We start from the raw sequence: 15,455 nt of genomic DNA, 5'->3' as shown, positions 1-15,455 counted from the left end.
TATGTGACTCACCTAGCATATGGCCTCCAGAAACTGGGAGAATTGAACCTGGTAGACCGAAAAAGGTCAGTTGATGAGATGGGGTAGGGATGAAACACATATCTATTGTTCTCCTGTAGCTTGATGTTTTCCTATTTTCCAGTGAGGTCTCGGGAAGAAAAAAAAAAGGGCAGAGGTATTGGCCGATGGAGGGCCGAGTGTGGTTCCGTTAAATCTACGACATGGTATTTATCCTACGGCACTGAGATTGCCCCGATTGTTGTCCAATCTCTTGGGAAGGTTCATGCTATGTGCCTGTCGTGTTTTGACTTAAAATTTTCCATGGCTGCAATTCTATTGCAATACTCCTGCGAGAGCTTTTAAACAAAATTGTTCGTGAGTAGGACCAGCATCGTAGAGCAACGGCGTATGCAAAGAGAGGATCGGAACTCTTTCTACTCCCTCTTACGCCTCTATTACCGCCGCAGTTATCAAAAAAAGGTGCACCCCTATTTTGAGCATCGAAGCCATAAAGTAAAAAAATTGCTGCAAAATTTTTTTCTTTATAGCTTCGATGCTCGAAATAGGGGTGCACCTCTTACACATGCTTATATGGTATTTCTTCCGTAGGACATGTTTTGACCATAGAGGTCATTATCAAGTACAAAATTTCGAATTTAAAGCAAACATATATACTCTTAGCAGGGGTTGGGGGAAAGAGTGGAAGGAGTGGGTGTCAGGTGGGGGGGAGGGGAAGGTACTGGGTTGGAAACCACAGGTGGGGGTTGTATTGAGAAAACAACCGTTGGAGGGCAGTGCTGGTGAGACGGAGGGAGGGGGGGGGGTTTGTTGACTTGAAAGTTTTCCTGTGAGTCGGGGTAAAGGAAGAGGTAGGTGATTAAAGGGTGTGGAGAAGGGGCGGTTGGGTTCTGGATTTTTGTCCATCCATGATGTTAAGGCACACTTGTAGGAGTGGGGAAAACGTTTAAAAAATGATGTCGTTAAGTAATTGACCATTGGTCATATTCCTCCTTATTTCCAGCTCCTCCGTTTTGTCCAATTTCCTCCCTTTCTTCTCTAAATGTAGTATCTCTGGAAATAAATCTGTGGAAAGCAATGAAGTCTCCTTTTCATTTTCACGTAAGGAAAAAAATTATTAAAAATTAATATTATGCAATTTTTTTTGACAATTCCTAAAAGAAACCTTCATACAAACTTTGTTAACATCCGGTTTTTTGGTCCCATGAACTTCATAATAACAGGAGTCTACTGTATATTGAGAACAAAAAACAACAATGCCCTGGATAGGGTTAACTTACCCCAGGGGGGCTCAAACCCACGGCCTTCTGTTTGGCTCTACCCTGCCACCACGAAGGCCGGCAAATTATTCTTATTATTTCTTGCTTGCAGTTCGGTTTGCACAATTCCTTCGAAGACAACAGCAGCAGCATGATGCACAGCGTCACATACCAGCGTGCCAACAGCAGCAGTTAACACTGAGGCCCCTGTTCTTCGAGGTCCCTCTACCGGAATGGGATGCTCCTAGGCCCCTGTTTGTGGGCAGGGCTTGGCTATTGGAGTCCATAGCTATCCATCTCAAACTCCCCCCTCTAATTCCTTCCATGTGCTCTTCTCAGACTGGTGCATCTTCCATTTGTGAGGTAAATTTTACCCTTTCCTCATTACTGAAGTGAGTGTGATCAATTAAGGAATTTTCCAATAGTTAGAAGATGTTCTAAAAAGTTACATTGTTAATAGAGAAAATTTATTTTTCTTTCTTCTAAGAAAAATAAGAGGCATTTCATATTCTAAATGCTCTCATTGAATTTTGCGAGGCAATATATTTCATGTTGGAAGATTGTGTATTATTTTAATTGAAATCAGTTTTCAGTAGAAATTCAATTGCTGGGAAGTTATTAACGTTTCAGGTGCCTGCATCGCTCATAGTGACATTAAATTTTTGTTCCCAGCATTCCTCTGAGTGACTCCTCTTAAAACTTTGCTTTCTTCGAAATGTAAAATATTTTCCTTAGTATAGTATTTTGGTTAATTTCTTAAACAATGGCTGCTGAGGGCTTGAGTTCACTTGATGACAAAGGATAACAATCTCATATGACAATACATGGACTACCACCTGGGTATAAGACATTTGGCAGACATGACCAAGTTGAAAAAAATGAATATCCAATTTCCAACAATATCATAGTATCAAAGTCATTAATTTGGCAATGATTGCTCTATGTATCCTATGATCAGTTAGCTTGCAAGTTGTCATATGAGATTATTGTACTTCATATGTTGTAATCAAGTGTACTAAAGATAAAGTTAGCTTGATTATTGGTGCTTTACAAAATGCCTTAATTAAAAAATTGAATATTTTTTATTCCCAGTTAAAGTTTCAGGGGGTCTATTCTCTAACTCGAAGCTCCCGTCGTGGTAGCTTCGAACTAGCTACCAGAATTGGCTACCAACCTTATTCTCTAACCGGGAGTAGCTTTCTCAGACCGAGAATTTCTGGTAGCTTTCTCAGACCGGATATGGGGTATGAGAAATATTTCGTGCGAACTCAGTTTTTACTCTTAGAACCAATGAAATTGCTCGTTTCATTTCGTAACCTGCGGGAAAATCATAATGTAGTCGTTCTCGGCTGACTTTTTCTTCTAGTTGAAATTAATGTGCTTTGTAAATTACGAAATGCTGAGTGCCTTCAGCTTTCATAATAATAGAAGTACGAATAATAATAGAAATACGTAGAAATAATTATATTTGGCTAAGCGGCTTTTATATCAATTCAATAGTTTCGATCGATGCAGCACTTTATGTCACGATTGATAATCATGTAGGCCATGTAAATATAATGAAGAGAAAATGTTAGTAAACTACCAACACATTAAACCAATGCTATCACATTGTCGTTCTAATTCCCGAGAACTTTACACTCAGCGCTCCTTATGCTTTTGCCTGTTTGATGCAAAAATTTTGATGACCAACTGTTTCTGTGCAGAGATTGTTCCTTCTTGCACTGCGAGAGAATATCGCAATAACATGTGCATACGATAAATGTATATTATTTCGGGAATATCTTCAACAAAGTTAATGGGAAGGTGGAGAAAATTATGTTTGAAAGTTACGTCATTTCACTCAGATTGGCCTAAGCAATCATTTTAGGCTCACAATATGCTTCAAACGATATTTACACAAAACTCTACTATCGTGCCGTTCTCACGACGGCTAAATTAATATTTAAATGGTTTTATGAATAAGTATTATATGCCAACCACCAAGCTTGCACTATTGCAAGCGAGGGCGATTCATTAGAACTTGACCATCATTATGAAAAAACAACCTATTAAACGTAGTTCCTTCTCCCAATATTAAAGTCATATTATATTATTGTTTTTGTGATGACTTCCTCCGTGGGCTTCTGGAATATCCATGGCTACACTTTCTCAAAATTCAAAACAAATACACCAACTTAACTACCGGCACTGAAATTAAATGCGTATATACGACCAATGACACACAAATGAAAGCAGAATGATATCATGAACACATTTATTCATTGGAAGAGCAAAAAATTTATTAATAACTATCATGAAACACCTTACATTGCATTATAACACAATAATATATCCACCTCTCTACGGTCTGCATCTATGTAACACTAAACTCTCTTCACACAATCACTTCACAACAAAGATCGTTGCTAATAATGCACGGTAAAGTTAATCATAAATGTATAAACACTTGCAAAAATAAGACATCCATCTCTGTGCAGTGGATACATTGGCATTGGTAATGATTTCAACGCATCAATTTGTACCGTCACTACAACAGTCTCTCGCAACATCAATAATAATCACTGTTTTCGGGGTTTTTCTTCTCTCTAGTAATGACTTCATGCAAAATAAGATTTCACGTGATATAAAATGATTGAAAGCAACATTTTTCTTCTCCAAATAATGAAATCAACTAGTCAACGCGATCGATAGTTCACTCCGAAATATATGTGTTTAGTCACGAAATTTGTCACTCATGCCCTCTACTTTGTTAAGAATACAATAATTGAAGGCTTCAAATAATTTACGCAGCATTCCCGACCTCATTAAAGAAAATAATTACGCAAAACAACAAAAATAATCAACGCTTTTCTTGTTTACCACTCAATCGCTAGCCGTGTCAAGAAAGACTGATGGGATAGAACAAAAGATTAGCGACACGCGCCACTTGGTTCACGGCGGTTCATAGGAATTCCCATGGCCCTATGGGAATTCCCTATGTATTTTGATGGTAGCTAGCTGAAGCGCGGGGTTCGAGGCCGCGCTTCGCGAAGCTACCGTGGTAGCTAGTTTGAAGCTACGGAGAATAGAGAGTAAGGGTTGGAGCCTAATAAGCTACCGGTAGCTTCTGCATGCTCCCTTCGCCGGAGCTTCAGCGTTAGAGAATACAAGTGGGAGCAAATAGCTTAATTAAGCATCTTTCCACCAGAAAGCTACCGCGATACGAGTTAGAGAATAGACCCCCTGGTGATTATTATGGATATTTTTTTTCATTTTGGCATCATTTTTCGTAAGTTCTGCATTTTTATGTAAAATAGCCTGGTAATTTTTTCTGTGAAAATAGGCAATTTTGTATGCTAAATCCTTTGAATGCCATATTAATTTTGGCTATTATTGGATGATTTTTTTATTCTCCTTATGATTTATAGTTTAAAAACATGCCTTCCCAGCCAGCACAAGTGCTTTCTTATACACCCATGCCTTGTATAGCACAAGGGATGCGTTCCTTGGGGTTTTTGCGCTGTACGAATTTGCGTTAGATGAGAATGTTTCAACATTGGGAAGATAGGGATGCGTTCCTGATAGCATAGGTGTTGAGTATAGAATTTCCTCTAAACCATATAAACTCCCATTAATATATAATCTTAGAAAACCTTATTTATATAAATGGTTATTGTTTAAAATATCTTTAAAGGTAGTAGGTATGCATTTAAAGACTTTTATCCACCTTAAAAAAAATTCTTACGAGCTTTAGAAATTCCATCCTGTCGTGCGGGTGGACTAACATCTGTTATCTCAGGGGTTCGTAATGCATTGCCGGCAGTTGACGATATTTTAAACCAGTCTAAAAACAATTATTGTGTCACCCAAGCCCTTTTGTCGCTCATCCAAATGACAGGCTAATGCTACTTTGAATGCTGTTTCATAGATAGTGGAGTTTATGAATGATAAATCATTTTAATTTGAAGTCCTCCAAGGCATTAGCAGCTATGTGAAACAGTCTTTAAATGTCTTGAAACCTGACCCAGTTTTCCTTCCCTGACAATGAATAAACGAGATTGCAGTCTTTTCCAAAACAATATCATCTCGTCAACACTAAAAACTTGTTGCGATGGAAAGGAGCCACTTTCAATCACAGCTTGGAGTTTATCAGAAAATGTTGGGGTGACTCCGCTATCAACACTTGCAGATTCACCTGATATTGCCGCACTGTAAATAACTGCTTGCCGTTTAAAATTCTGGAACCAACCGGAGCTTTCACTAAAAGTCTCAGAGCGATTACCACCGTCATCTTTTTGTTCAGATCCACAATGAACTTTCAATATATGTGTTGACCGCTTGGTTGAAGTTGGTGCAGCTGAGGTCACTGATGTTTTAACTTCGTCTTTATTCAGAATAAGGCGTCGTGAGTTGCGTTAACTTCCTCACAATATCGCTTTGACGCTTTCCATTTTCAAAGCAATTGACCTCTTTCAATTTCTCTTCTAGGTTTATGGTTTCTCTTGATGACTTCTTGGTTTTTCTTCCTGCACTCCTACTTTTTGCCATTGTTCTCTTGGTTTTTACTCTGTATGGCTCTATCAAAATCACCTTCTACTGCTGCACTGTATTCCTGAGATGCAGAGGGCATACGACTGCTGGGAGGGAATGAAGCCATTGTGTTTGAGATTCTATAGCAGACCCTTTCAGGTGTTGATGCTATTCATACACAACTCCTCCGCCGCTCCATTTCTCCCTCGTGAATACCGATGACATTGGAGGCTTTATCGTAGACCCTCTACCTGGAAGTCAATCGTCCGATAAACTATGATGGTAAAAATTACGTCTCAAACCATATTGCTTAAAAAATAACTCATTTCTACTAGCTCCATGCTTAATTAATGATCTAAATTAACATTTGTCATTCTGTTAAGGAGATGAGATAAATTACTTCATTAGGCCGGCTATCTGGACCCAATGACGAGTAATGCTTTTGGCCATTGCACAGCAATGGATTTCCATTAATATATAAACAAAAAAGAAGATTTAAGGAAAGCAATACTGTTAATATGCGTAAAATGATAGCAATTTCGTGTGTACTTAGCACAAGTTCACGTTTTATCATGAGAGCGTTAAAGTCTTTTGATTAGGCTACACTGGGTTGCGATGTTTCCCCGAGGAACGAATTTGCGCTTTCTCGAAATTGCGCTATACTCGGTATGGCTGTACAATGGTTATGCATAGGATATACAATGCAACCTTGATAGAGTGAGACCCTATCGTGCTCAAATAAACACTTGCCATAGTGAGTTGTTGCCTTGCTGGAGGTGGAGCAAATAATAGCCAATAAACCCATTGTCAACACTTGTATAGGAACAGGATTGGAGTGGAGACAGAGACATTTCTATCCAATAAACTTAAGCATAAATCAAGACAAAAGGAAATGTCTTTTTTGCATCACTTAATTTCTTTACCTTTATAACAAACTAGCCATTCAATTTATTAGTGTCGTACTGAGTAAAAATCATGCAAAGTATGCTTAGTCAATCATTATCCCGATGCACCACCGATGAAGCCGCTTTTCTATGTACCTTGTGCATTCTATTATTTTGGTATTTTCCACTGAAAATTCAAACATTACTGATAAAATTGAATCGAGATGTTTTAATTCCTCAAATGCTTCCATTCATCATCATCATCACTGGTCAACAATCCAAGGATTGGTTTGACGCAGCTCTCCACTCAGTTCTCCTACCAGCTAATCTTTTCACTCCTACATATTTCTTCTCTTTCACATCTCTCTTTACTTGTTCCATATATTTTGTTCGAGGTCTTCCTTTTCCATTCTTGCCTTCCACCTGTCCTTCGACGATTGTCTTCATCAGGCCATCATGTCTCAAGATGTGGCCTATAAGGTTGTTCCGTCTTCTTACTAAGGTTTTCATGAGGCTTCTCTTCTCTCCTACCCTTCTTAGGACTTCCTCGTTACTAACTCGGTCGATCCATTTGATCTTCATCATTCTTCTGTAGCACCACATTTCAAAGGCCTCTATCCTTGCTTTCTCCGCTGCAGTCATTGTCCATGCCTCACTTCCGTATAGGAGCATACTCCAAATGTAGGTTCTTATAAATTGTGTCTTTACTTCCATATTTAAGTTTCCCGCTGTAAGCAGGTCTCTCTTTTGGTGGAATGCTGTCTTCGCCTGAGCTATTCTGCTGATAATTTCTTTCTTGCTTCTCCCGTCACTAGTTATCTTGCTTCCCAAATAACAGAATTCATCCACCTCTATCAGTTTTTCCCTCCCTATTTTAATGTTGGTCTTGACTTCTTCTCTTCTGCTGCATACTAAGATCTTGGTTTTCTTCGTGCTTATTTTCAGTTGATATCTACTCATTACCCTACCCATATTAACCAGAATATTTTTCAAATCCTTCTCTGTTTCTGCTATAACGGCTATGTCATCGGCAAATCTTAGCATGCTAATTTTTTCTCCATGGATATTCACTCCCAATTCCTTTTCTTTGATTTCATTAAATAGCTTTCTCAATGTAAACGTTGAAAATTACGGGTGACAATGAACAGCCTTGTCACACTCCTTTCTTAATTCTTGCTTCATCACAGCTGGGCCCTGATTTTATCAAGGCTACTTGGTTTTTGTATAAACTGTGGATGATTCTTCTGTCATTATAAAGAACCCCAATTTCCTTTAGGATTCCAAGCATTGTGCTCCAATCCACGTTGTCAAATGCTTTCTCTAAGTCCACAAACGCAAAGAATGTTGGCTTGTTCTTTTCCATTCTCTTTTCTATGAGCAGTCTTAGGGCCAATACTGCTTCCCTTGTGCCTTCTTTTTTTCTGAATCCAAATTGGTCCTCATCCAAGTACTCTTCTGCTTTTCGTTCTATTCTTCTATAGATGATCCTTGTCAGTATCTTTGATGCATGTGTAGTAAGGCTTATGATCCTAAAATCTTCGCACTTCTCCGCTCTTTTCTTCTTAGGAATAGGGATTATAATGTTCCTCTCGAAATCCTTTGGTATCTCACCTGTCGTATACATTTCACTAATGATTTTGTATAGCTGGTTCAATGTCTTCTCTCCTGAATTTTTAATTAGTTCAGCAGGAATGTCATCAATGCCAGACGCTTTATTTATCCTGAGGTCTCTTACAGCCGCATCAAATTCCGATCTTAAAATTGGGGCTCCCATGTCATCGGCATCCACTTCCCTCTCGTTTTCGATAGCATTCGTTCTGAGGCGACTTCCTTTGTACAAATCTTCCAGATATTCCTTCCATCTCTTCCCTTTTTCTTCGTTTTCAATCAATAGTTCCCCGTTTTTGTCTAAGGGTATTACATCTTACGCCCCCTTTCCTTAAAGTCGTTCCTCACTATCCTATAAGCGGCCTCTACTTTTCCATGTTTAAGATTGTTTTGCACGTCTTCGCAAATGCTTTTCATCCACGTTTCTCTAGCCTTCCGTGCTTTACGACATATTTCGTTCCTTATTCTCTTGTAACGATTCTGTCCTTCCTCTGTTTTCGCAGCCTTGTATTTTCTTCTTTCTTCAATGAGATCTAATACTTCCTGCGTGATCCATGTTTTTCATAACGACTCTTCTTTTACCAAGAACTTCCTCAGCTGCTGCCTGCAGACCACTTCTAATGGTTTTCCAACTCTCTTCCATTGGTTTGTTGATCGTATCCTCCCCTATTTTATTTTTTACAGCCTCTTCAAAAGCCAGTTGATGCTGAACCTCCCTCAATTTTTCAACCTGCCATATGTTTTTCACGGCTTTCTTCAACTTTTTAAATTTAAGGTGGCATTTCATCATAACTAAGTTATGGTCAGTATCGATATCTGCCCCTGGATAAGTTTTGCAGTCCTTCACCTGGTTCCTGAATCTTTGTTTCTCTAGAATGTAGTCGATTTGGAATCTTCTACGGTCTCCTGGCATCTTCCACGTGTATCTTCTTCGCAGAGGATTTTTGAATAAAGTGTTGGCAACCACTAGCCTGTGCTCCGTGCAGAATTCAAGTAGCCTTTCTCCTCTTTCATTTCGGTTACCCAACCCATATTTCCCAGTTATTATTCCGTCTTGACCTTCGCCGACGACGGCGTTCCAGTCACCTAAAATAATAAGATTTTCTTCCCCTCTTACCTGCTTGATAACTTCCGCTATATCTTGGTAGACATCTTCGTCTTCATAATCTGACGTAGGCAGGTAAACCTGTACCACTACAGTAGCTACGGGTTTAGTATCTATCTTCACCATTACTATCCTTTCATTAAACTGCAGGTAGCTTTTAACACGCATCCCGGTGCTCTTTTTAAGCATTATGCCTACTCTAGCATTGCCATTTAGCGATCCCGTGTGTATCATTCTGTAGCTTCCACTCCAAAAGTCTCCTTCCTGGGGCCACTTCATTTCGCTGATGCCTAAAACATCGAGGTTCATTCTTCGCATCTCCACCTTCAAGTTCCCTAGCTTACCGCAGGTACGAAGTGATCTGACGTTCCATGTTCCTATCCGTAACATTCTATCTCGTTTGACCGATGTACCCTCTCGAGTAGTCCCCGCCCGGAGATCCGAATGGGGGACTAGTTTACCTCCGGAGTATTTTACCCGAGAGAATTCCATCATGTCATTATAAAAATTGAGTGGAGTAGCTGTGACTCCTCGGGATGTGGTGGTTTCCCCTTGCCTTCCACATCGCAGTACTACAGCCGTTAAAGTAAATGTTACCACGCCCGTAGTGGAATGTGTGTCGCTGTGCTGACCAGTATGGTCTCCACCTTTGCACATGTGAAGAAGAGCTGCTGCCCTCTCCCCCGGGTGATGAGAGGCATAATTGTTGGCGGGCCCCAGTTGCCAAGTCACGGTATCTTCACAGGTTTTGGTATCTTTTAAATGGTCTACCTTACCCAAGGGTAGCCCAATACCCCCTCAGAATACCGCCGCTTTTTGTCCACGACTGCTTATTCGACGAGAGAACTCGCTTATCTCGCAGCTAACCTCTATATCTAAAGGTCGACCCATCATCCGCAACCCGGTGGACGCACTCGGTGGCTTTAAGCTCAGCCGCGAGATGCTTCCATTATTGTATGTTTATTGTTCCTGTACGCTTCACGGAAGTTATGTGAAATAACATACAGGCATCCCCCGAGTTACGTAAGGGATGCGTTCCGGCAGACTCTGCATAAGTCGAAATTTACGTAAGTCGAACATTCTGCGTTCGTGCTTTAGAGATTTTGATCGGTGGGGTGAATTCTTGGCGGAGAAATGTGCGGTAAATTCTCGGTGAAGTTTCATTCAATTCACTGCGATATTCATTAACTCTTCCGTGTATTCTTACGCTATTAGATACAAAATCAATAAACAGTAATATATATTGAGAGTTGCATCTCGAGTATAGCCAATCAAAAAGCATAATAGTATTCCCCAAATTGACTGATCGTGTGGATTCGGGAAAGTACAGTAACTCAACGCTACATTACTAAACTTAATACTTAAATTGATTCATTATGTTCTACTGCTAAGGGCCCATGGTTTGCATTGTCTACTTACCTTTAATCATTATATCTTTTGACTTTTATAGATTACGTTGATTGATGAATCTGGTGGTTTTACTGTCACAATTAATACACGTAGGAGGGGTGTCGAGGATCACGAGCAAATAACACACAAAAAATACTTTTAAATCACTATATCTTTAGATACATTCACACGCGTATACACTCAATCTTTCATGCACACAAACATACTTTGTCATATCTCCATAAAATGACGTGAAAATATCATTGTTTGAAAATTTACTTCGCCGGAAACATCAGGGAGTATTTCCAATGCACGAAGCTAATTAAAAGTGAGCTTTTATTCAGCCAACTCCGTCATTAACTTGCAACAAAGTTAATGGGGAAAAGCTTTCAATAACGCAGTATTAATTTACATTGGCACACAATATGAGAGAACGAGAAAATGCAGCTTAATAAAAATCTTTGCAAAATACAACACGGTAACCCAGTCGCCAGAAACATGTAAACAAGCACGCAATTAATATTGTGTGTCAACTTTTTGTTCACTTTTTCGCAGCGTTCATTGCCTACACTCAAAATTTCAATGCATTTACGTGGGTACTAACCAATTCTTTTCTGCAATAAATATTTCTGCTTGAACTTCATTTTCTTTTAATTCCATAGATGGAAATGTCCAAACTTAAGGATACAATTTTTAAATAGTTGTAAGTGGGAGTTCAGGTGTGTATGCTGTGTATGTATCGTACAGGAGTGAGCGCAACCACTTCCATTGCTAGAACTGCAAATTTTCACATTGATTGGTGACTTGGGATTTATAAGTGATTTTTCTACAGAAATTAATGAAAATTCCTTTGAGGAATGATAAAAATGGATCACTTTGTTTTGTTAAGCACGTAAAAAACTCTATAACTATGTGATATTTTTTCTGCCATTGAGTTTACGAGCGAATATCTACTTCATCGCGCTCGCATTCGAAAATTAACATAATCACTTGAAATATGGTTATCACTTACGTAAGTACGGATTTACGTAAGTAGAGACATACGCAACTCAGGGGATGACTGTATTGCATTTTTTTCTGCCGACGAAATCAGAAGACTTTCTATTTTCCAATGTAATATCTTCATTATCTGCACTAAAAAATCTGATAAGCACGCATAATGATGTCATTAAATTTCCAGTTCTTTAAAAGAAGTTTTATTTTGAGTGCTTTGCCTGTGACATCATTGAGCCTATCCACGGTGTTGCAATAAAAATGATTGGAATTAAAATTGATTCAGTGAACTCTCAATTATACAAAGTCAGTGGGACCGGAAATTGGCACTTCATAAAATCAAGTTTCGTAATTTCAAGCCTTTTTCATAAGTCACGAAAAAATGAAATCCTGAAATATTTAGAAATATTTATCCTGCTTTCTCACCTGGAGAATTAGATATTTTAATTTAGAAATGTGCTGAAAGAAATTTAACGCGGCCGCAGAAGAGCGGAAATACAAGCTCACGTGCACAGTATGCGTCAATGTGGAGCAGTATTTCTGGTGACTCACCGCGGCACATCAGACAGCGTTATCGGATTAGTTGTTGCAGGAAAACCTTGAGTGTGGGTCCAATGTAACAATTTCATTGACTTAAACACTGCCACTGGCTGGGAACTGGCCTTCCACGGCACAGCCCACAGCATGGCAGAGAGTCATCCCGTATGAAAGCGGCCTCAGTGTAGCACTGACTGTATTTCATGCCGTAGAAGGCGCTTCATCGGGACGGATTGAAATGGGCGCCGTGGTGACCACGGCGGCCGTCAACGGTGCCTTGCTGTCAACTGCACGATTTGATTTGTTTAAAGACATCCATAGACATGTATGATTATTTGAAAGCATGAAGCACTAGCAGTTGGGGGAAAGGAAGGGCGGAGCAGAAAGGATAGGAGGAGAGGGATGTTCTAGATGTTTCAGGATCGATAAATGGGAAATAATTTTTCAAGTTTCTTTGAATCCCATTATGTTTTGTTAAATGTGCTTCTTTCACTACCTTTCCTGACCGATTGGCAACAGTTGTAATCAAAACTAAGCAATTTTGTTGTATCTAGTTGCTGTCCTACCTTCCCTCAACACCTGGGTGAGGGTTATCAAAAGGGAAACAGTGACATGAAACATTTCGGCCAATTTGTAATTTTACAGTACTATGGTTATACCGTATCTACCCAGCACTCAGTTTGAAAACACCATCGTGACAGGTTGTGTTTTGCGGTTGGACTGTTTTTTTATCGCAGTTCCAGCTTTAAATATCGAACAAAGGATAGGAATTTTAAAATGCCAAGAGCTAGTGATACTGTCCATACCAGGGCAAGTGAATGAATTCAGCTGAGAAGGATTTTATGTGAGAGACCAGTATTACTGTGCAAAATTTGCGGTAAAATATTTTAATTTGAAAGATGTGACACATTGTTAAAAGCACATCAGCAGTGATACACATAAACGTGCGAAAGAAAGGGGACACGCAAAATGACAGCTATCATTTGAACACGCAGTCACTCAGTCAAAGATAGGAAAAGGAGGAGCTTGTTGTTGCTACTGCAAAAGCATTTTTAAAGGCTTTCTTTAGTTTGAAGAAACTTGACAATCCAAAAATTCTGGAATGGCTCTCGAAGTATGCACATATGAGGTAGTGGGAATTTGCTGTTTGCCGATCGCATTCACCAAGACTACATGTTTGAACCATTCATATACCTTGAACCAATATAAGTTAAACCATTTCTTTTATTTAGTTTTATCAGAAATTTTGTACAGTCCAAATTTTGTTAAATGTTATGTATAATGCTTAATAAAAGTATAAGTATTCATGAAACGTGTACCATAAAATAATAATATGCCTATAAACGTGGGAAAATTGTAGCATTATAATAACGCCGCTAAGATTTTATATAAAACTGAAATCACATAGTTTTAAGACGAATCTTAGCAAAAAATAAAACTATTTTCACGGATCTCTAGAGATAGGTTATCTCTTTTATCAGGTGAATTCAAAAAGATGATATGTATCTAGGGATGAGTCGATTCCACTTTTTTTTCGATTCCGATTCCATCGATTCTTACTCCTTATAGCAGGTGGAATTTTGATTTATCTGTAGTATTGCTGTCATTAAAATTTAAGAATTGAATGGAATAAAATAACTAGGGATGGACGGATCCAGGATTTTTGGAGCCAGATCTTTCGAATCTGATATTCTCGAATCCAAATGCATTTTCAAATTCCTGCGATTTCACAAAGTCATTATTCAAGTTTATTGTGGGTACATACAATCAATGGAATGCTTTTTAGATTTTCATACACATTTTAATATTTTTATAAATTAAAAATTATTTTATGGGCTTTCAAGTTGTTTTTTAAAAACATCTTTACATACTCAGGGCCTAAAGTGTTACGCTTGGGTTTGGAAATGAAAATAGGAAAAATCTTAGGACGAACCACTGACCAGTGGCATAGCAAGAGGACCCCCAAAATATAAAAACACAATTACTTTCCTTCATAAAAGGAAACAAAATATTTAAAAATCATGAATTTACAAAAATGAAAAAAAATGAATCTCTGAAAAATGAAGTTTTTTCTATTAGGAAGGGCGTTTAAATTAGTTTGAAACCCTCTCCTTTTTACCCTGTTGTTTAAAAATTTTCCCCCCTGGTTTTTGACCCCCCCTTAACAAAATTCCTGGCTACCCCCTGGCCATCGACTGAATTCAATTTTCCTCACGCATGTTTCCCCCGAATTTTACTTTCTCATCGCATGCGGACTTGTGTTTAATCCGAAAATGCTTCAGTATGGTGAGGTGGATTTAGCTCATCCTTGCGATAATTTACGCCACTGTGCATGCACACGGCCTTCATTTGTTCTCCTTATCTCAATGGAAATGTTTATACACAATGAAAGACATTTTTATCGGTGTATCATTAAATTAAATTGCGACTGCGCAATCAGCAACACAATTAACAGTATTTAAAACGGCATTAACGTCACGTGCGACGAGGTGCTCAACCGCTCAGCATGAGGAAGGAGTGGGCAGCAAAAGCGTTTAAAGGAGAGGTGGAGGGGAAGGAGCAGTGGCGCAGCCAGGAATTTCAATTGGGGGGGATCCAAAACCGGGGGGGGGGGAAATTGTTGAAAAAACCGGGCACTAAATAATGGGTTTTAAATTAATTTTAACACTTTTTATAATCGAAAAACTTCATTTTTTAAAGAAAAATTTTATAAATTCCTGATTTTTCAATATTTTGTTTTCTTTTGTGAAGGACAATAACTGTTTTTATTAGAGATGGGTCGAATAGCAGATTTCTCGAATTCGAATATCGAATTCGAATATTAAATCATTGCTCGAATATTCGAATACCTCGAATTTCGAATACCTCGAATTTCGAATACCTCGAATTTCGAATACCTCGAATTTCAAATACCTCGATTACTAAATGATGAATGCTGGTATGTTTGACTCGGTTGCCTATGCAGCAGGCAACACAAGATTTTGGGGAGTAATTTTGATTTCCTTTAAATGATTCGAACAGGAATTTAGCTGATTAATGAATATTTTAATTTTATGGAAACAATTGGGCATATAATTAATTCAACTAACATCGCTTTACCCCCACTCCTGCTGCCAAGTGCTAGCTGACAATCTGAGGCATTTTGCAAAA

The 15,455-nt window shown here is 38.7% G+C and overlaps 1 protein-coding gene across 2 annotated transcripts in view; it reads left to right on the top strand.

Moving 5' to 3' along the window:
• LOC124163318 (protein TANC2) overlaps positions 1–15,455 on the top strand; it is a 529,785-nt gene that overhangs the window by 315,866 nt on the left and 198,464 nt on the right. For both annotated transcript variants that reach the window (XM_046540135.1, XM_046540134.1), the window contains one exon: positions 1,390–1,640. In XM_046540135.1, coding sequence (XP_046396091.1) covers positions 1,390–1,640 — 251 coding nt within the window. The remainder of the gene's footprint in view (positions 1–1,389; positions 1,641–15,455) is intronic.

The sequence above is a fragment of the Ischnura elegans genome, chromosome 8, assembly GCF_921293095.1.
Source record: "Ischnura elegans chromosome 8, ioIscEleg1.1, whole genome shotgun sequence".
In the NCBI taxonomy this organism is placed as follows: Eukaryota; Metazoa; Arthropoda; class Insecta; order Odonata; family Coenagrionidae; genus Ischnura; species Ischnura elegans.
The sequence above is the reverse complement of the archived record's forward strand: the minus strand, read 5'-3'. Positions and strand labels throughout refer to the sequence as shown.